Here is a 22,647-nt window from a genome sequence, read left to right on the forward strand (position 1 = left end):
TGTAAGGTCAAATATATGTTCCTGTACGGTAAAAAATATGTTCCTGTACGGTGTGAAGGTAAAATATGTTCCTGTACGGTGTGAAGGTCAAATATGTTCCTGTACGGTGTGAAGGTCAAATATGTTCCTGTACGGTGTGAAGGTCAAATATGTTCCTGTACGGTGTGAAGGTAAAATATGTTCCTGTACGGTGTGAAGGTAAAATATGTTCCTGTAAGGTAAAATATGTTCCTGTACGGTGTGAAGGTCAAATATGTTCCTGTACGGTGTGAAGGTCAAATATGTTCCTGTACGGTGTGAAGGTCAAATATGTTCCTGTACGGTGTGAAGGTCAAATATGTTCCTGTACGGTGTGAAGGTAAAATATATATTACTGTACAGTATGTAGTAAAGGTAAAATATACAAAGTAACTGAGGTGAATAGTTGAAGATGAACACTGGGGAAAACAGAGGTCAAATCTGTTTTTTCCTATTTGGAAAGAGATAAAAAGTGTAATAAGTAACTTTCATGGTGAAATTTAAAAATGGCTACTAAAGAGGTCAGAGTCATTGTGAATCGGAAGATGAATCTTTGACGTCTGTGCTTTCTGTTGCTTCGCTAACTTCACTGAGTTCTTTGCTCTCTCCGCCACTGTCCCTCTCTCCCTCTTTCTCCTGGTCACCGGGTGTGGTCGTAGCAGTAAGGGTCTCCTGACCCAGTGCCTTCACTCCTGGCTTCCTCAACTGTGGGACCTATAGACAGAAAAGACTGCAGTGTGTGGGGGTGTCTCTCTTAATGGTTTGGTGCAAGGTTGACTGTACCCTTACGGCAGAGAGGATCCAATGTATACAAAACACTATCAAGCCATGCTGCTGGAAAGAAGGATAGGAGTTCAAACTCACCTCATCAGCCATGTGAGCTAGGTCTCTCTTCATGGCATAGGCATCCTCCCCATCTGCATAGTACTTGGGCTCTATTTCACTAATCCTATGGAGATGAATGAAAATGATTAGAATGTGAGTGGGGAATAGGATCAACACATTATACATGGACATTGATTGTGATTGTGGCACTGCAAACAATCCCTGGTTAAATAAGGGAAAAATAAATAAAATAAACAACCTCTGGATACATTTGAATCCTACAGCAGAGACCATCATTTGGATGTATCAGTAGGGAACATGACTCCACAGTTCCCGAGACAACCTCACTTTGACTACGAGGCTGACAAGCAACGTCTACCTTTACATAAGCACTTGCTTTAGGAGGGTTTGTTTAAACAAGTTAGGAGGAGCTCCATGTTACTTACTGGAATTTCAGTGTGTTGGAGTACAGGTGCAAGGCTGCTCGGTTACTGCAGTAGGAGAACATGAAATGGATGCAATTCAAGTGCTTTGTGAATCAAAAAACTACAGATACAGATCAACAGGATAAAACCATACAAGTCATATTAAGAATGGTCTGAAAAACTATGTCTCACTGTATTCAAATTCTTCCGTCTATACTTCTCTAGACAACAGGAGAGTGATGCGTATTTAGCATTCCATTACAACAACTAATCTGGAAATTCTTATCGAAGAGCAATATACAAATGACTACAAATGGAACCATCTTATTGAAGTCCAACACAGACATCCAGCACACTGCACTACCTTTTCCGGACATGAAGTGAGACATATTTGGCGTTGAAGTTTTCAATCATAGCTCGGCTGGCTTGGTCCATCAGCTTCTGAGCCAGACCCAGACGTCTGTGTGAGCGCTTGACAGCCTGAGAGACGGACAGACACAATCCAAACATTTGTTAACAATCCTTCCTGTCACTCAACAACCACAACTTAACAACCTGACAAGTGCTGCAGATGAGAGGTCCCCTCGTCCTTCTCCAAGCTCCTCCATAGCCTACTGCCTATCCCATGTTGAAGCTACAAAGCACTACAATGAACAGTACAGAACCAAGACTCACCAGGGACGTGATGTGACCATGGGGGACATCATCTGGATCCTCCTCCCTGCATACCACATAAAGAGTGAGGGCTTGATAGAGACTGACAAACAATGGCATGAGATAAGATCTGTTGTTCAGGTATACTCACATCTTGGCCAAAACATATCCCACTATTTTGCCATTCTCATCCTCAGCGATGTAGGAGAGCTGAAAGACAAACAAAAAAGGTGATGTTAGATGCACAGACATCTAGTAACAACTAGCTAGACCTAAATCAAATGTTTCTCATTCCTCTTGATGAGTTAGATTACATTTTTGACTGATTGAATGCAAGAACAATGACTCAAGTGATATGAATGAAGTGGCGATGATGAAGAGGAAGCCATATTAACCTGTGGCCAGGACAGTCCATGGTAGAAGTAGTATTTCATCTGGTAGTTCTCTGGGAGACACAGCAGGTTGCAGTGCTGCATGTTCATAAGGTCCTCCGGCTGAGAAAACAGAACAAGACATGTCAATGGTTTGGACACTGATTGAAACAATGGCACTACTACACATGAGAAAAGGTACAAATAGAAGAGATGTCATGTCTGGACACGGATTCAATCCAAATGTCACTAACTTTACTAGTTAGCTAACGAGTGGGGTATAGGATCAACACATTATACATGGACATTGATTGCGATTGTAGCACTGCAAACAATCCCTGGTTAAATCGACGGGACAGTAGTGGAGAGGATAGTAAGTTTTAAGTTCCTCGGCGTACACATCACGGACAAACTGAATTGGCCCATCCACACAGACAGCGTCGTGAAGAAGGCGCAGCAGCGCCTCTTCAACCTCAGGAGGCTGAAGAAATGTGGCTTGTCACCAAAAGCACTCACAAACTTCTACAGATGCACAATCGAGAGCATCCTGTCGGGCTGTATCACCGCCTGGTACGGCAACTGCTCCGCCCACAACCGTAAGGCTCTCCAGAGGGTAGGGAGGTCTGCACAACGCATCACCGGGGGCAAACCACCTTCCCTCCAGGACACCTCTACCACCCGATGTCACAGGAAGGACATAAAGATCATCAAGGACAACAACCACCAGAGCCACTGCCTGTTCACCCCGCTATCATCCAGAAGGCGAGGTCAGTACAGGTGCATCAAAGCAGGGACCGAGAGACTGAAAAACAGCTTCTATCTCAAGGCCATCAGACTGTTAAACAGCCACCACTAACATTGAGTGGCTGCTGCCAACACACTGACTCAACTCCAGCCACTTTAATAATGGAAATTGATGTAAAAATATATCACTAGCCATTTTAAACAATGCTACTTAATATAATGTTTAAATACCCTACATTACTCATCTCATATGTATATACTGTACTCTATATCATCTACTGCATCTTTATGTAATACATGTATCACTAGCCACTTTAAACTATGCCACTTTGTTTACATACCCTACATTACTCATCTCATATGTATATACTGTACTTGATACCATCTACTGCATCTTGCCTATGCCGTTCTGTACCATCACTCATTCATATATCTTTATGTACATATTCTTTATCTCTTTACACTTGTGTGTATAAGGTAGTAGTTTTGGAATTGTTAGATTACTCGTTGGTTATTGCTGCATTGTCGGAACTAGAAGCACAAGCATTTCGCTACACTCGCATTAACATCTGCTAACCATGTGTATGTGACAAATACATTCGATTTGATTTTTGATTTGAACGGAACTACACTAGAAGTTGAACTAGCTACTATTGTTCACTGTGTATCCAGCTAGCTACCATAGTAGCAATCCATTTACGTAGTAGCTAAATAAGCTAGCAGCAGTTTGACTTGACAAGCAAACGTGGATCTATCACAAAGCCTTGCATTGTTATTATTAGGGATGGGTGGCTAGGTAGCTGGGTAACGTTTGTTAGCAAGCTAACACAGTGTTGCATGGTCGACTCGGCGGCTCACTTACCCTTGCGTTGCGAATATTCATGTTTTCTTCGACCGTCACAATTTCAGATGATGAAATGTATAAATTATGGAACCAAAGTGTTTTATGAACTCCTAACGTTGTCTATATATTATGTTTCATATATGTTAGCTAGCTAAATTGAAGGGGAAGCATGCGATAAACCGGAAGGGGTTCAGAGGTGAGTCCCGCATCTAGTTGCGTGGGATTGGACTGGCTACGGCAGAAATAATTAAATAGAACCTCCAACACCCAATGTGGACAGGAAAGCATTTTGACGGCCATATCAGAGAAGGCACACTTGATTAGTTTGCTCGGTGCGCCGGGACAACTGTGTTACCTGGCACACGCGGGATGAGCTACCATAAATCAAGTGCACCTATAGTCCACACAGTATTACGTTGATATTTTTTTAATGGTAATTTAAGTCAACATGATTAGGCAACTTCTCAGTTCAATTCAAGTTCATTCAGTTTAGTCTATAAAGAGTAGAGTTGGCAAAAAAAAATGAAACAGGCTTTTGAAATGTATGATATTTCATACAGAGCAGTTCAAAGAGTCAAAGGAATCCAATATTTTTGCATGACAGGATCTTATGCTAATTACCTGCAACGTGGGTAGTAGCAGCCAATCAGAGAGTAGCATGCAAATGTTAACGACAGGTGGGAGAGGGATATAAGGAAACCAAAATATTTTTAGAGATGAAGCCTATCTGTCACTGACAAGCGCGTCAACCTAAAGACAGGGACTTTACAGATACAAAAAAGTTTCTCATTAATCTTATCAGACCTTTATGGTATTTAAACAACACTTTGAGATATTGTTTTCAGAGTGGAGCTTGTATCTGGAGAGTGTATCATTTTAATATGCGGTAATATTGAATTATTTGAATCATTTCTAAAATAAATTGTTCTTCGGTTGCCTACATTCTTCTGTGATAGTGATAGAGAACTACAATCCTGTCTATCTATACTATAGACGTTTGTAGAGATACATATAGTATGGATGTAGATCTAGTACAGTTGGAGTCCAGTCTATGGGTCGGTAAGAAACGTTACCGGGCAGCCCTTACCGAATGGCACCTCAACTGGACTGAGCTCGATAAGAAGAACCGTGACAAGACCGGTGAGTCCTTTGTATAATTTTATCCATCACTTTCGTCGTGCATGGCATCTCATTCTAATTGTAGACATTTCATTATATACATTACTTTTAAATACACTTTAATGTAGGCTCATATAGGATTTAGATAAGATTTTATCTTAGGTTGCCTAGTAATAACTGCATAACAATCTCATTCACTCTTAGAATAGAGTAAATAAAAAGAAGACTTGACTAGCCTCATATGGTAATCCTCCAATCACACTGGCATCACACAGCATGTTGTTTTGAGTAGAGTGAATGTGTGCTATGTACCACTAATAGAAAGTCACCAAACCTGTCTTGGAGACTGCATGTAAGTGGAAACTGATGTAAATAGGCTACATGCTAGTGGTAAAATGAAATGAAATTCTATCCATTCTGTAAAATTAGTAGGCTAGTAATTAGTGTGTGTTTCAGAGAAATTGGTATAAAAAAAAAATATATATTATAGGTACTCTGTATTTCACTCATGAAGAATGTCCCTTTTCCTGTAAAGGTGAACAACAAGTTATACAGCACCAACATGAAACACTAGAAAACACACACACGCACACACACACGCACACACACACACACACACCCTATCCAATGTGTCCTTTAATTAATAGCCACATGAGCTCAATATAAGCAAAATATTTACCAGGTTGTGTGTGTGTGTAGCCTCGTTAACACCTTGCTATAACATGTGAGTTTGGTGAGCTGATCAATATGACCCAATCACTAAGGTTTATCGCATCTACACATTGTATTAAAATGTGTCTCTTACATGTCCACTGTGTCCGCATTGTGACCATATTAGATGGTTCCTCCCTGTATGCAATCTGTTGATTGATATCCAGACAAAATGTGTGCCTGACTACCTCTGGAGGTGGTAAGGAAGATCAGATCACAATGTGTCTTTTAATCATCTACGTCTGTCAAAATGTGAGCACAATCAGAATGTGGACAAGATCAGGGCAACGGACGCATGTTATCACCAAGTATAAGCAGGGCTTATGTAATACAAGTTTCAATGTCATACTGTGCCTGTGGGATCCTAGTTTCAGTACCAGTGTCGGAGATTGTTGCTGTGGAGGAGGGGCATGTGGAGGTTCTGCCCCAGAGGTCAGTTTCTGAAGACACAGACAGAGACTTCACAGGTGAGTTATGTTACTGCCCCAAGGTCAGGCACACAGTCTCTGGTAACAGACGCAGCAAGAGATTTAGTTCTGGGAGCCGAGATTAGACACAACACAAAATCAAACAAAAGCAATTTCCTGGTGTCCCTCCCTCCCTCCTTCTCTCCCCTTCCCTCCCTCCCTCCCTGTGTCCTGCTCTGCAGTGTTCTATGTGAAGCATAGCAGCAACGGTAGTTCCTATGGGTTGCTATGGCGCCTGGGCAGGACCCAGTTCAGCTGTCCCAGCAGGGACCTCAGAGACCAGTGGATGACCCAGCTGAGGATTACCCTCAAAACACACAGTAAGGATAACTTCACTTGTCCTGAGATAAGATTTATGATAAGATTAAATGTATTTATCCTGTTAGTGCAATTCTAACCCCCCCCCCATCTGTTGTTTTCCATGGATCCACTGTCTCCACTCTTCTTTTGATATGCTCTTTTGATCGGTCTATCCTCCTCTCCTCTCTCAGGCCCCTCTCGTCCTCACAGGTTGTTGGTGTTCATCAACCCGTTCGGAGGAAAGAAACAAGGGAGGCAGATCTATCACTCTCTAGTGGCCCCACTGTTTGAGCTGGCAGGGGTCAGCTCTCATGTTGTAGGTGAGACCCGTGTAAAACAATAGTGATGCAGAAAAGCCTGTGACTTATTGACAAACCGATAGAACTGGTAGTTAAGTTGGTTTCGGGGTTTGTCAGTAGCAGGCTAATTATCATTGTGTGGTGATTATGCTCATAATTACATGGTCTATTGCTATATAATAACATGGTCTATTGCCGTATTATAACATGGTATATTGCTATATAATAACATGGTCTATTGCTATATAATAACATGGTCTATTGCTATATAATAACATGGTCTATTGCTATATAATAACATGGTCTATTGCTATATAATAACATGGTCTATTGCTATATAATAACATGGTATATTGCTATATAATAACATGGTCTATTGCCGTATTATAACATGGTATATTGCTATATAATAACATGGTCTATTGCTATATAATAACATGGTCTATTGCTATATAATAACATGGTATATTGCTATATAATAACATGGTCTATTGCCGTATTATAACATGGTATATTGCTATATAATAACATGGTCTATTGCCGTATTATAACATGGTATATTGCTATATAATAACATGGTCTATTGCCGTATTATAACATGGTATATTGCTATATAATAACATGGTCTATTGCCGTATTATAACATGGTATATTGCTATATAATAACATGGTCTATTGCCGTATTATAACATGGTATATTGCTATATAATAACATGGTCTATTGCCGTATTATAACATGGTATATTGCTGTATTTCTAATAGTAAAACAAATTCTGCTTTGTTTTTGTCATTCAGTGACAGAGCGGGCCAACCAGGCGAGAGACCACATACTGAAGAAAGACCTGACTGGTTTCGATGGGTATGTCAGACATTTCAACGTTGTCATGTTAACAGCAACACTATGGCAGCCAATCACGAAATGCTATCCTATTCACCCCTTTTGATGAGGGCTCTGGTCAAAAGTAGTAAGGTCCTTAGGACTCTGTTCAAAAGAAGTGCACTATATAGGGAGTATTGAGTAGTGCATTACATTTCATGTTTAGCCTGGGATTGGGTTTCACCACATCACTGTTTGTTTATGTTTGTCCCTACCACAGTGTGGTATGTGTGGGCGGGGATGGAATGTTCAGTGAGCTGCTGCACGGTGTGATTGGCCGAACACAGCAGGAGGCGGGGCTATCGGAGCATGACCCCTCCCTACAGTTATGTGACCTTCACATTGGCATCATTCCTGCAGGTGAGAGACATCATTGATAAAGAATTAAATGCATTTAAGTCCTTCCGCAAAGAAAGTGAACGTTCCCTGATGTGCTCTTCTGAAATTTTGAGGGGGGAGGAGACAAGGAATCGAGAAAAGACATAAAGATTCACCCTGACTATATAGTTGCATCTGATATGAGACTGATATGAGTCTGTGTGTTCTCTCCTCAGGCTCCACAGACTGCGTGTGTTTTGCCACTGTGGGAGTCAATGACCCAGTGACCTCTGCACTGCACATTATCATTGGTGAGACATGAATATAAATGAAAAACACATTTAATAACAAATAACACATTTTAGATTACACTGGCTACAGGTCATCTATAAGTCTATGCTAGGTAAAGCTCTGCCTTATCTCAGCTCACTGGTCATGATAACAACACCCACCCGTAGCATGCGCTCTAGCAGGTATATTTCATTGGTCATCCCCAAAGCCAACACCTCCTTTGGCCGCCTTTCCTTCCAGTTCTCTGCTGCCAGTGACTGGAACGAATTGAAAAAAAAAATGCCGAAGCTGGAGACTTACATTTCCCTCACTAACTTTAAACATCAGCTATCTGAGCAGCTAACCGATCGCTGCAGCTGTACATAGTCCATCTGTAAATAGCCCACCCAATCTACCTACCTCATCCCCATATTGTTTTTATTTACTTTGCTGCTCTTCTGCACACCAGTACCACTACTTACACACCATCATCTGATCATCATCTGCTCATCTATCACTCCAGTGTTAATCTGCTAAATTGTAATTACTTTGCTACTATGGCCTATTTATTGCCTTACCACCTCATGCCATTTGCACAGACTGTATATAGACTTTCTTTTTTTTATATTGTGTTATTGACTGTACACTTGTTTATTTCCTATGTAACTCTGTGTTGTTGTTTCTGTCGCACTACTTTGCTTTATCTTGGCCAGGTCACAGTTGTAAATGAGAACTTGTTCTCAACTAGCTTACCTGGTTAAATAAAGGTGAAATAAAAACATTTAAGTTGCTGCTTGTGGCTTCTCTAAAGTGATGCTTTTCACATCTTATGCAGTGCGACTAACAGGAGCAATTAAGGTTAAGTACCTTGCTTATGGGCACATCGATAGATGGGCAGACTAGTTGAAAAAAACTAGATGTGAAAAGCATCACTTTAGAGAAGCCACAAGCAGCAACTTTAGTCATAAGCAGCATCATTATTTAACAAGGGCAGAATTGTGACATTAATGTCAATATTCAAAATCATGATCTAAATCATGATCTACCTTGTCCTCCACATTCCGACAACTCATTGCAGGAGACTCTCAGCCTCTGGACGTGTGTTCTGTCCACCACCGCTCGTCTCTGGTGCGTTACTCTGTGTCTCTGGTAGGATACGGGTTCTATGGAGATGTGCTCGCTGAAAGTGAGAGACACCGCTGGATGGGGCCTCTCCGATATGACTATTCAGGTATGGAACGAAAAATTCAAGCAATCATAGATGAGAAGGTGTGCATTATTGTGATTATTGGCATAATGTGATGCAGTCACTATGTATGAGGCGATGCTGAGTACCATCAGCTTCACATGGTCTAATATTGCAGTACCAGTCAAAATTGTGGACACAGCTACTCATTCAAGGGTTTTTCTTCTTATTATTTTTATTACTACATTTACTATATTGTAGAATAATAGTGAAGACATCAAAACTATGAAGAAATAACACATATGGAATCATGTAGTAACCAAAAATGTGTTAAACAAATAAAAATATATTTTAGATTTGAGATTCTTCAAAGTAGCCATGTACATATGTACATGAATGTATAGTTAAAGTGACTATGCATAAATGATAAACAGAGAGTAGCAACAGCATAAAAGAGGGGCTGGGGGGAGGCACACAATGCAAATAGTCCGGGTAGCCATTTGATTAGCTGTTCAGGAGTCTTATGGCTTGAGGGTAAAAACTGCTGAGAAGCCTTTTTGTCCTAGACTTGGCACTCCGGTACCGCTTGCCATGTGGTAGTAGAGAGAACAGTCTATGACTGGGTTGGCTGGGGTCTTTGACAATTTTTAGGGCCTTCCTCTGACACCGCCTGGTGTAGAGGTCCTGGATGGCAGGCAGCTTAGCCCCAGTGATGTAATGGGCCGTATGCACTACCCTCTGTAGTGCCAATTTCTGTACCAGGCAGTGATGGTCACGATGCTCTCGATGTTGCAGCTGTAGAACCTTTTGAGGATCTCCAGACCCATGCCAAATCTTTTTAGTTTCTTGGGGGGGTCGTCGTTGTCAGTGACCAGGCCTACCACTGTTGTGTCGTCTACAAACGTAATGATGGTGTTGGAGTCGTGCCTAGCCATGCAGTCGTGGGTGAACAGGGAGTACAGGAGGGGACTGAGCATGCACCCCTGGGGGTCTCCAGTGTTGAGGATCAGCGTGGCAGATGTGTTGCTACCTCCCCTCACCGCCTGGGGGCGGCCTGTCAGGAAGTCCAGGATCCAGTTGCAGAGGGAGGTGTTTCGTCCCAGGATCCTTAGCTTAGTGATGAGCTTTGGGGGTACTATGGTGTTGAACGCTGAGCTGTAGTCAATGAATAGCATTCTCACATAAGTGTTCCTTTTGTCCAGGTGGGCAAGGGCAGTGTGGAGTGCAATAAAGATGGCATCGTCTATGGATTTGTTTGGGCGGTATGCAAATTGGAGTGGGTCTAGGGTATCTGGGATAATGGTGTTGATGTGAGCCATTTCCAGCCTTTCAAAGCACTTCATGGCTACAGATGTGAGTGCTACAGGTCTGTAGTCATATAGGCAGGTTGCCTTTGTTCTTGGGCACAGGGACTATGGTGGTCTGCTTGAAACATGTTGGTATTACATACTCAATCAGGGACATGTTGAAAATGTCAGTGAAGACACCTGCCAGTTGGTCAGCACATGCCCGGAGCACACGTCCTGGTAATCCGTCTGGCCCTGCAGCCTTGTGAACGTTGACCTGTTTAAAGGTCTTATTCACATTGGTTACGGAGAGCGTGGTCACACAGTCGTCCGGAACAGCTGATGCTCTCATGCATGCCTCAGTGTTGCTTGCCTCGAAGCAAGCATAGAAGTGATTTAGCTCGTCTGTTAGGCTCGTGTCACTGGGCAGCTCACGGCTGTGCTTCCCGTTGTAGTCTGTAATGGTTTGCAGGCCCTACCACATAAGATGAGTGTCGGAGCCGGTGTAGTATGATTCAATCTTAGCCCTGTATTGACGCTTTGCCTGTTTGATGGTTTGTCGCAGGGCAGAGCAGGATTTCTTGTAAGCTTCCGGGTTAGAGTCCTGCACCTTGAAAGCGGCAGCTCTACCCTTTAGCTCAGTGCGAATGTTGCCTGTAATCTATGGCTTCTGGTTGGGGTATGTATGTACAGTCACTGTGGGGACAACGTCCTCGATGCACTTATTGATAAAGCCAGTGACTGATGTGGTGTACTCCTCAATGCCATCGGAATAATCCTGGAACATGTTCCAGTCTGTGATAGCAAAACAGTCCTGTAGTGTAGCATCTGCTTCATCTGACCACTTTCTTATAGACAGAGTCACTGGTGATTCCTGCTTTCTTTTTTTCTTGTAAACAGGATTCAGGAGGATAGAGTTGTGGTCGGATTTACCAAATGGAGGGTGAGGGAGAGCTTTGTACGCGTCACTGTGTGCGGAGTACAGGTGCTCTAGAATTTTTGTCCCTTATGATTGCACATTTAACATTTTGATAGAAATTTGGTAGAACTGATTTAAGTTTCCAGGCATTAAAAGTCTCCGGCCACTAGGCGCGCCGCCTCTGGGTGAATGGTTTCCTGTTTGCTTATTTCCTTATACATCTGACTGAGGTCTTAGTGCCAGCATCTGTGGTGGTAAATAAATACAAATAAATAAAATAAATTAAAAAGTATAGCTGAAAACTCTCTAGGCAAGTAGTAGCCTGCAATTTATCACAATATACTCTACATTAGACGAGCAAAATCTAGAGACTTCTTTAGATTTCGTGCATGAGCTGTTGTTTACAAATATTCACAGACCACCCCCTCTTGTCTTATCGCAGTGTGCTGTTCTATCTTTCCAGTGCAGTTTATTTCCCGCTATTTCCCGCTAGCTGAACTGGGAGTTTACTCAGGATCAAGGGAAATATGAACTGAACAAAGTACATAGAGATCCCTGCTCCAAGCGCTCAGGACCTCAGACTGGGGAGAAGGTTCTCCTTCCAACAGGACAACAACCCTAAGCACACAACCAAGACAACGCAGGAGTGACTTCGTGACAAGTCTCTGAATGTCCTTGAGTGGCCCAGCCAGAGCCCGGACTTGAACTCAATCGAACATCTCTGAAGAGACCTGAAAATAGCTGTGCAGCGACGCTCCCCATCCAACCTGACAGAGTTTGAGAGGCTCTGCAGAGAAAAATGGGAGAAACTCCCCAAATACAGGTGTGCCAAGATTGCAGCGTCATATCCAAGAAGACTTGTAATAATTGCCAAAGGTGCTTCAACAAAGTACTGAGTAAAGGGTCTGAATACTTTTGTAAATATGATATTGAATTTTTTTTGCTTTGTCATTATGAGAGATTATGTGTAGATCGATGAGGGAAAAAACTATTTAATCAATTTTAGAATAAGGCTTGTAACGTAACAAAATGTGGAAAAAGTCAGCAGTTCTGAATATTTTCCAAATGCACTGTATATACACAGTACCAGTCAAAAGTTTGGACGAACCTACTTATTCCAAGTTTCTTACAATTGTTATTATTTTCTACATTGTAGAATAATAGTGAAGACATCAAAGCTATGAAGTAACACATATGGAATCATGTAGTAGCTTCATGAGGTAGTCACATGGAATGCATTTCAATTATCAGGTGTACCTTGTTAAAAGTGAATTTGTGGAATTTATTTTCTTCTTCATGCATTTGAGACAATCAGTTGTGTTGTGACATAGTAGGGGTGGTATACAGAAGAAAGCCTTATTTGGTATAAGACCAAATCCAAATTATAGCAAGAACAGCTCAAAAAAGCAAAGAGAAAGAAAGACATAAAGGTCAGTCAATCTTGAAAATTTCAAGAAGTTTCTTCAAGTGCAGTCGCAAAAACCATCAAGCTCTATGATGAACTGGCTCTCATGAGGACCTCCACATGAAAGGAAGACCCAGAGTTACCTCTGCTGCAGAGGATAAGTTCATTAGTTACCAGCCTCAGAAATTGCTGCCCAAATAAATGCTTCATAAGAGTTCAAGTAACATACATCTCAACATCAACTGTTCAGAGGAAACTGTGTGAATCAGTCCTTCATGGTCAAATTGCTGCAAAGAAACCACAACGAAAAGGACACCAATAAGAATACTTGCTTGGGCCAAGAAACACGAGCAATGAACATTAGACCGGTGGAAATCTGGTCTTTGGTCTGATGAGTCCAAATTTGAGATGTTTGGTTCCAATTGCCTTATCTTTGTGAGACGCAGAGTAGGTGAACAGATGATCTCCACCAGTGTGGTTCCCACCGTGAAGCATGGAGGGGGTGGTGTGATGGTGTGGGGATGCTTTGCTGGTGACACTGTTGGTGATTTATTTAGAATTCAAGGCTCAATTAACCAACATGGCAACCACAGCATTCTGCAGCAATACACCATTCCATCTGTTTTGCACTTAGTGGGACTATCATTTGTTTTTCAACAGCACAATGACCCAACACACTTCCAGGCTGTGTAAGTGCTATTTGACCAAGAAGGAGAGTCATGGAGTGCTACATCAGATGACCTGACCTCAACCCAATTGAGATGGTTTGGGATGAGTTGGACCGTACATTGAAGGAAAAGCAGCCAACAAGTGGTCAGCATTTGTGGGAACTCCTTCAAGACTGTTGGAAAAACATTCCAGGTGAAGCTGGTTGAGATAATGCCAAGAGTGTGCAAAGCTGTCATCAAGGCATAGGTTGGCTACTTTGAAGAATCTAAAATCTATTTTGATTTGTTTAACTTTTTTGGTTACTACATGATTCTGTGTTATTTCATAGTTTTAATGTCTTCATTATTATTCTACAATGTAGAAAATCCACGTCTTTATTGTTACAGAGAGGAACTAATACATACGTACTAGCACATGCTCCTCTAAAAATAGTAAAAAAAATAAAGAAAACCCTTGAATGAGTAGGTGTGTCCAAACTTTTGACTGGTACTGTATATAGCTACATATATATCTAGAGATCTGTGAAAAAAAAAGTATTTGCCCCCTCTCAGTCATCCAGGTCCTGAGGCTGAAAAGCATCCCCATCACACTACCACCACCATGCTTGACTGTTGGTATGAGGTTCTTACTGTGGAATGCATTGTGTGGTTTTCGCCAGGCATAATGGGATCCATGTAGTCCAAAAAATTATACTTTTGACTCATCTGTCCATAGAACATTCTTCCAGGAGTCTTGATGATCATCCAGGTGCTTTTTGGCAAACTTAAGTCAACTTGCTGGATGAAATGGGTCCCATTATGTCTGGCGAAAACCAAACACTGCATTCCACAGTAAGAACCTCATACCAATGGTCAGCATGGTGGTAGGATGGTGTGGGGAGGCTTTGCTGCCTCAGGATCTGGATGACTTGGACTTGGGTGACACACCGTTGTGTCACTCACTACATATCACAAGCTCTAAGAAGTAAATCATGTCTATAATGACAACGTGCATAATGACAGAACATTCATATATAGTGTTTCATACCAGTTAGAGTGAGAGATAGTGAGGATAGAGTTTCTCTGTGTTTACAGTATGAATCAGAGCCATACAGATGTAGGATCTTAATTTGTACACCCTGTTGCAGAAGAACTTTAAACTTGTAGCTTCTGAAGTTTGTAATTTCCACTTTGACATTTCATGATTTTATTTTCCTTCTGAAAAAATGTATTAACCCCTACAAAAATGTAAATGAATTATAATCCACATAATAATTAACATTTCCTGTTGCTGCAGGATTATTTTCCTGGTGAAGCAAATTGGCTCAAAGTATGATCATACATCTTTAGGATGGTTGCTAACCCTCTCCCACCCTCTCTTCCCCCAGGTGCTATGGTGTACCTGAGTAACAGGAGCTATGCAGGCCTAGTTCAGTACCTACCAGCAGACCCCCAGCTCTCCAACCCCAGGGACAACACACGCTGCCTCTCTGGGTAGCAACTAACTATATATATTTCTCAGAGAATAAAAACGCTCACTCACTGCCTGGTACACTGATCCAAAACAAGGCTTACCCAGGGAAGAAAAGAAGGATGGTCCTCCTCTTTCCTTGTTACAGAGAGGAACTAATACATACGTACTAGCACATGCTCCTCTAAATGTTGTGATTGACAGAGTGTGTTCTTAACCACATTTTGATAAGCTTAGCATTAACAACTCACTGAAGCTAACAGAGGGACTTCTGATACCATTTACCTGTCTCAAATGTAAGGACCTGATAGGAACAGTTGCCCTAGATATCATCACCTCAACTTTTCCATTGTGAGAAAGTGTTCTGGCTACTTTACGTCATCAGGAGGCTATAGTGACATGACCTAAATTTCCCCTGGGGAAGAACCTCAGCCTCAGTCACTTCTCAGCCTCCTGCAACAGAGACCCAGGTGTCGGGTGTAGTCCTGTACATTAAGGAGGGCGGATTCCATGCCAACCTAGGGCAACCTGATCTGGACGAAAGGAGAGACAGCACCTCCTGGTCTGTGAAAGCAGACTGTAGCCTACCTGGGTGAAAGACTGTACCCAATCTATTTAGTCTGAAATGACTAAGAACTGCCCCCGGTCTGTAAGGGAGGGTAAGTAACTGGGAGATGCTACATCTAAAAGGACACCGGTATCTTTGAAAGACTGTACCTGTCTTTAGTCTGTGATCGATAGCCAGCCCAAGGGTCTGTGAGGGAGAGTAAGATGACGATAGCCATGCATTCCATTCACATGTGTATCAGGAACAGGTGCTGTTGGTACACCACTGGAATGTATCAGTATGCTATACCTATGTCACTTGTAAAAAAAGAGCAATCATTGGTAATGTGTGTGCGGTGTTCCAGGTGCAGTGTGTGTTCTAAGAGCACAGAGAGACTGTTCCCCCACTCTCCAGATGCTAGTTCCAACTACATCTCCCACTTCAGTCAGTTCAGCAGCGACTCAGAGGGTAAGTCTATAAAAACTTGCAGTCTATGCAAAAGTCTATACACATCCTATGTAACGCAATTCCATGAACCGCGCTTGGGTGAAGAGTAACTTTGCCTGAGACTGGAAGACTTATGTTAGCTCCTAGAGTTAATGACTGGGCTTTAGCTCAGTGGGCTAACTATTCTGGCATGCAGGAGAACAGGGTTCAAACCCTGGTCGGTCACAGAACTTAATCTGCTCTCTCTGCCTCGTGCTGCAGGTGATTGGGTGAGTGTGGAGGGCCGGTTCAAGGCTGTGTCCCTCACCTGTATGTCCAGCTCCTGTCCTCGCAGTCCCCTGGGCCTGTCCCCCTCAGCACATCTGGCCGATGGGACAGGTGACCTCATCATTGTACGGGACACACACCCCCTAGGGTTCCTCACCTTCCTACACAGACACACCAGCACACAGGACCAGGTAACCCTAACCCAGTGCCAGGTAACCCTAACCCAGTGCCAGGTAACCCTAACCCGGTGCCAGGTAACCCTAATCCGGTGCCAGGTAACCCTAACCCAGTGCCAGGTAACCCTAACCCAGTGCCAGGTAACCCTAACCCAGTGCCAGGTAACCCTAACCCAGTGCCAGGTAACTCTAACCCAGTGCCAGGTAACTCTAACCCAGTGCCAGGTAACCCTAACCCAGTGCCAGGTAACTCTAACCCAGTGCCAGGTAACTAACCCGGTGCCAGGTAACTCTAACCTAGTGCCAGGTAACTAACCCAGTGCCAGGTAACTCTAACCCAGTGCCAGGTAACTCTAACCTAGTGCCAGGTAACTAACCCAGTGCCAGGTAACTAACCCGGTGCCAGGTAACTCTAACCTAGTGCCAGGTAACTAACCCGGTGCCAGGTAACTCTAACCTAGTGCCAGGTAACTCTAACCTAGTGCCAGGTAACTAACCCAGTGCCAGGTAACTCTAACCCAGTGCCAGGTAACTAACCCAGTGCCAGGTAACTCTAACCTAGTGCCAGGTAACTAACCCAGTGCCAGGTAACTAACCCGGTGCCAGGTAACCCTAACCCGGTGCCAGGTAACCCTAATCCAGTGCCAGGTAACCCTAACCCAGTGCCAGGTAACTCTAACCCAGTGCCAGGTAACCCTAATCCAGTGCCAGGTAACTCTAACCCAGTGCCAGGTAACTCTAACCCAGTGCCAGGTAACCCTAATCCAGTGCCAGGTAACTCTAACCTAGTGCCAGGTAACTAACCCAGTGCCAGGTAACCCTAACCTAGTGCCAGGTAACTAACCCAGTGCCAGGTAACTAACCCGGTGCCAGGTAACCCTAATCCAGTGCCAGGTAACTCTAACCCAGTGCCAGGTAACCCTAACCCAGTGCCAGGTAACCCTAATCCAGTGCCAGGTAACTCTAACCTAGTGCCAGGTAACCCTAACCCAGTGCCAGGTAACCCTAACCCAGTGCCAGGTAACCCTAACCCAGTGCCAGGTAACCCTAACCCAGTGCCAGGTAACCCTAACCCAGTGCCAGGTAACCCTAACCCAGTGCCAGGTAACCCTAACCCAGTGCCAGGTAACTCTAACCCAGTGCCAGGTAACTCTAACCCAGTGCCAGGTAACTCTAACCCAGTGCCAGGTAACCCTAACCCAGTGCCAGGTAACTCTAACCTAGTGCCAGGTAACTAACCCAGTGCCAGGTAACTCTAACCTAGTGCCAGGTAACTAACCCAGTGCCAGGTAACTAACCCGGTGCCAGGTAACTCTAACCTAGTGCCAGGTAACTAACCCAGTGCCAGGTAACTCTAACCTAGTGCCAGGTAACTAACCCAGTGCCAGGTAACTCTAACCCAGTGCCAGGTAACTCTAACCCAGTGCCAGGTAACTAACCCAGTGCCAGGTAACTAACCCGGTGCCAGGTAACTCTAACCTAGTGCCAGGTAACTAACCCAGTGCCAGGTAACTAACCCGGTGCCAGGTAACTCTAACCTAGTGCCAGGTAACTAACCCAGTGCCAGGTAACTCTAACCTAGTGCCAGGTAACTAACCCAGTGCCAGGTAACTCTAATCCAGTGCCAGGTAACTCTAACCCAGTGCCAGGTAACTAACCCAGTGCCAGGTAACTAACCCGGTGCCAGGTAACTCTAACCTAGTGCCAGGTAACTAACCCAGTGCCAGGTAACTAACCCGGTGCCAGGTAACTCTAACCTAGTGCCAGGTAACTAACCCAGTGCCAGGTAACTCTAACCCAGTGCCAGGTAACTCTAACCCAGTGCCAGGTAACTCTAACCTAGTGCCAGGTAACTAACCCAGTGCCAGGTAACTAACCCGGTGCCAGGTAACTCTAACCTAGTGCCAGGTAACCCTAATCCGGTGCCAGGTAACCCTAACCCAGTGCCAGGTAACTCTAACCCAGTGCCAGGTAACCCTAATCCAGTGCCAGGTAACTCTAACCCAGTGCCAGGTAACCCTAACCCAGTGCCAGGTAACCCTAATCCAGTGCCAGGTAACTCTAACCTAGTGCCAGGTAACTAACCCGGTGCCAGGTAACCCTAACCCGGTGCCAGGTAACTAACCCAGTGCCAGGTAACTCTAACCCAGTGCCAGGTAACCCTAACCCAGTGCCAGGTAACTAACCCAGTGCCAGGTAACTAACCCAGTGCCAGGTAACTCTAACCTAGTGCCAGGTAACTAACCCAGTGCCAGGTAACTCTAACCCAGTGCCAGGTAACTCTAACCCAGTGCCAGGTAACTAACCCAGTGCCAGGTAACTAACCCGGTGCCAGGTAACTCTAACCTAGTGCCAGGTAACTAACCCAGTGCCAGGTAACTAACCCGGTGCCAGGTAACTCTAACCTAGTGCCAGGTAACTAACCCAGTGCCAGGTAACTCTAACCCAGTGCCAGGTAACTAACCCAGTGCCAGGTAACTCTAACCTAGTGCCAGGTAACTAACCCAGTGCCAGGTAACTAACCCGGTGCCAGGTAACCCTAACCCGGTGCCAGGTAACCCTAATCCAGTGCCAGGTAACCCTAACCCAGTGCCAGGTAACTCTAACCCAGTGCCAGGTAACCCTAATCCAGTGCCAGGTAACTCTAACCCAGTGCCAGGTAACCCTAACCCAGTGCCAGGTAACCCTAATCCAGTGCCAGGTAACTCTAACCTAGTGCCAGGTAACTAACCCGGTGCCAGGTAACCCTAACCCGGTGCCAGGTAACTAACCCAGTGCCAGGTAACTCTAACCCAGTGCCAGGTAACCCTAACCCAGTGCCAGGTAACTAACCCAGTGCCAGGTAACTAACCCAGTGCCAGGTATCTCTAACCTGGTGCCAGGTAACTAACCCAGTGCCAGGTAACTAACCCGGTGCCAGGTAACCCTAATCCAGTGCCAGGTAACTCTAACCCAGTGCCAGGTAACCCTAACCCAGTGCCAGGTAACCCTAATCCAGTGCCAGGTAACTCTAACCTAGTGCCAGGTAACCCTAACCCAGTGCCAGGTAACCCTAACCCAGTGCCAGGTAACCCTAACCCAGTGCCAGGTAACCCTAACCCAGTGCCAGGTAACTCTAACCCAGTGCCAGGTAACTCTAACCCAGTGCCAGGTAACTCTAACCCAGTGCCAGGTAACCCTAACCCAGTGCCAGGTAACTCTAACCTAGTGCCAGGTAACTAACCCGGTGCCAGGTAACTAACCCGGTGCCAGGTAACTCTAACCTAGTGCCAGGTAACTAACCCAGTGCCAGGTAACTCTAACCTAGTGCCAGGTAACTAACCCAGTGCCAGGTAACTCTAACCCAGTGCCAGGTAACTCTAACCCAGTGCCAGGTAACTAACCCAGTGCCAGGTAACTAACCCAGTGCCAGGTAACTAACCCGGTGCCAGGTAACTCTAACCTAGTGCCAGGTAACTAACCCAGTGCCAGGTAACTAACCCGGTGCCAGGTAACTCTAACCTAGTGCCAGGTAACTAACCCAGTGCCAGGTAACTCTAACCCAGTGCCAGGTAACTAACCCAGTGCCAGGTAACTCTAACCTAGTGCCAGGTAACTAACCCAGTGCCAGGTAACTAACCCGGTGCCAGGTAACCCTAATCCACTGCCAGGTAACCCTAACCCAGTGCCAGGTAACTCTAACCCAGTGCCAGGTAACCCTAATCCAGTGCCAGGTAACTCTAACCCAGTGCCAGGTAACCCTAACCCAGTGCCAGGTAACCCTAATCCAGTGCCAGGTAACTCTAACCTAGTGCCAGGTAACTAACCCGGTGCCAGGTAACCCTAACCCGGTGCCAGGTAACCCTAACCCGGTGCCAGGTAACTAACCCAGTGCCAGGTAACTCTAACCCAGTGCCAGGTAACCCTAACCCAGTGCCAGGTAACTAACCCAGTGCCAGGTAACTAACCCAGTGCCAGGTATCTCTAACCTGGTGCCAGGTCATTTGAATTCTAACCAACCTGAACCTAGGATTATGTAGGTACAACCTCCACAAGTACTGTAGCCTGGATAATAGGCCAAATTCTGAAGCCATATTGCTTGTTAGATCGCTATCGTACCATGTGGACTGGCATGCCACATAACAGTATGGAAATATCTGTGGTCCGAGAAAGACAGGAACGCTTGCTGATGGAGTAACATCTAGCTGCAGCACTAAAAGGCCTAAAAGAAACATCTTGTGATGAAAGGAAAAAGTTGCTACTGTATTTGATTGAGTTTTTCGATAGTCACCTAATGCATCTTCCCTTCTAAGTTTGACCTGCCCTTCGTGGATGTCCACCGCGTGAAGGCAGTACGTTTCTCTCTCCCACCCGGAGAAAAGGAGGATGAGGATGAAGAGAGGGAGACAGTAAATGGTGGAGGGATGGCGGAAGAGGGAGAGAGAACAAGCCGGAGCGGTTCCCAACATCACCTGGTAGAAAGAGGAGAGGAGCGAGGGATGGCGAATGACAGGAGGAAGAAAGACTTGTGTGGCCTGTGCTGCAGTAAGCCTCCTTCAGTGTCTGTGTGGAACTGTGACGGAGAAATACTTCCTCACACTGAGATCCTCTGCAGGTAAGAGACATCTTATCACATGATGGAAATCAATACTTACCTGACAGAGTTTCAGTGTACATTTAGTGCTCTGCTTCAGGCCCAACCTGAAGCCTCTAATAATATTTTCATACTATTGAGCTGAGCCAAGCTGTACTGCTCTAGCCTGGTTATGCATTCACCATCATTGCTGAAATCGTGCTGGAAAGGAGAAATAAAATATTTGAGCCAGCACAGGAGTTAGACTTAGCATGATAGTATGACGTGTCAATGCTGCATTTTCCTACCCTGTCCTCATCTGCCTTGTTCTCCTGTCCCTCCCTCCATTCTTCCCTTCCTCCCAGGGTTCATGGTCAGCTGGTGCGTTTGTATGCCCGGGGCATGGAGGACGGATCAGCCACGCCCACCAGGAAGTGAACTGTGTTAGGGTCCATCACACTACTGACTGAGGGAGGCCGTGGTAGGGTCCGTTCACACTACTGACTGAGGGAGGTGGTAGGGTCCGTTCACACTACTGACTGAGGGAGGTGGTAGGGTCCGTTCACACTACTGACTGAGGGAGGCCGTGGTAGGGTCCGTTCACACTACTGACTGAGGGAGGCTGTGGTAGGGTCCGCTCACACTACTGACTGAGGGAGGCAGAGGTAGGGTCCGTTCACACTACTGACCGAGGGAGGCGGAGGTAGGGTCCTTTCACACTACTGACTGAGGGAGGTGGAGGTAGGGTCCTTTCACACTACTGACTGAGGGAGGCGGAGGTAGGGTCCTTTCACACTACTGACTGAGGGAGGCAGAGGTAGGGTCCGTTCACACTACTGACTGAGGGAGGCAGAGGTAGGGTCCGTTCACACTACTGACTGAGGGAGGCAGAGGTAGGGTCCGTTCACACTACTGACTGAGGGAGGTGGTAGGGTCCGTTCACACTACTGACTGAGGGAGGTGGAGGTAGGGTCCGTTGACTGAGGGAGGTAGGGTCACACTACTGACTGAGGGAGGTAGGGTCCGTTCACACTACTGACTGAGGGAGGTGGTAGGGTCCGTTCACACTACTGACTGAGGGAGGTGGTAGGGTCCGTTCACACTACTGACTGAGGGAGGCCGTGGTAGGGTCCCGTTCACACTACTGACTGAGGGAGGCGGAGGTAGGGTCCTTTCACACTACTGACTGAGGGAGGCGGAGGTAGGGTCCTTTGCTGACACAATACTGACTGAGGGAGGCCGTGGTAGGGTTCTTTGACTGAGGGAGGCGGACTTTCACTGACTGAGGGAGGTGGTGGTAGGGTCTTTCACACTACTGACTGAGGGAGGTGGTGGTAGGTCCGTTCACACTACTACTGACTGACTGGGAGGCAGAGGTAGGGTCCGTTCACACTACTGACTGAGGGAGGCCGTGGTAGGGTCCTTTCACACTACTGACTGAGGGAGGTGGTAGGGTCCGTTCACACTACTGACTGAGGGAGGCCGTGGTATGGTCCGTTCAC

The 22,647-nt window shown here is 45.2% G+C and overlaps 2 protein-coding genes across 2 annotated transcripts; one reads left to right on the forward strand and one right to left on the reverse strand.

Moving 5' to 3' along the window:
* Window positions 1-243: 243 nt before the first annotated feature.
* Window positions 244-4,068, reverse strand: LOC115132520 (N-alpha-acetyltransferase 10-like). Its single transcript, XM_029665255.2, has 8 exons — window positions 3,900-4,068; window positions 2,318-2,416; window positions 2,074-2,132; window positions 1,944-1,989; window positions 1,633-1,748; window positions 1,290-1,334; window positions 883-967; window positions 244-732 (listed from the first exon to the last, which is right to left on the reverse strand). The coding sequence occupies exons 1-8, from the start codon at window positions 3,918-3,920 to the stop codon at window positions 547-549; spliced, it is 657 nt and encodes a 218-aa protein (XP_029521115.1). The 5' UTR covers window positions 3,921-4,068; the 3' UTR covers window positions 244-546.
* A 94-nt stretch (window positions 4,069-4,162) lies between these two features.
* LOC115132514 (ceramide kinase-like) lies at window positions 4,163-22,105 on the forward strand. The gene is made up of 13 exons (XM_029665245.2): window positions 4,163-5,021; window positions 6,080-6,178; window positions 6,361-6,498; window positions 6,670-6,798; window positions 7,573-7,636; window positions 7,875-8,014; window positions 8,209-8,283; window positions 9,321-9,473; window positions 15,074-15,179; window positions 16,068-16,171; window positions 16,412-16,608; window positions 20,886-21,187; window positions 21,511-22,105. Exons 1-13 carry the CDS (start codon window positions 4,898-4,900, stop codon window positions 21,581-21,583), a joined length of 1,704 nt encoding a protein of 567 aa, XP_029521105.2. The 5' UTR covers window positions 4,163-4,897; the 3' UTR covers window positions 21,584-22,105.
* The last annotated feature ends 542 nt before the right edge of the window (window positions 22,106-22,647 follow it).

Source organism: Oncorhynchus nerka, linkage group LG7, assembly GCF_034236695.1.
Source record: "Oncorhynchus nerka isolate Pitt River linkage group LG7, Oner_Uvic_2.0, whole genome shotgun sequence".
Taxonomy (NCBI): domain Eukaryota; kingdom Metazoa; phylum Chordata; class Actinopteri; order Salmoniformes; family Salmonidae; genus Oncorhynchus; species Oncorhynchus nerka.

Coding starts and splice junctions, on each gene's coding strand:
- LOC115132520 (XM_029665255.2), bottom strand. CDS start 3,920: ATGAATATTCGCAACGCAAGG. Junction 2,133..2,317: donor ATGGACTGTCCTGGCCACAG/GTTAATATGGCT, acceptor TTTGTCTTTCAG/CTCTCCTACATCGCTGAGGA. Junction 1,335..1,632: donor TCACTTCATGTCCGGAAAAG/GTAGTGCAGTGT, acceptor CTCCTACTGCAG/TAACCGAGCAGCCTTGCACC.
- LOC115132514 (XM_029665245.2), top strand. CDS start 4,898: ATGGATGTAGATCTAGTACAGTTGGAGTCCAGTCTATGGGTCGGTAAG. Junction 6,799..7,572: donor GGTCAGCTCTCATGTTGTAG/GTGAGACCCGTG, acceptor TTTGTCATTCAG/TGACAGAGCGGGCCAACCAG. Junction 8,015..8,208: donor CATTGGCATCATTCCTGCAG/GTGAGAGACATC, acceptor TTCTCTCCTCAG/GCTCCACAGACTGCGTGTGT.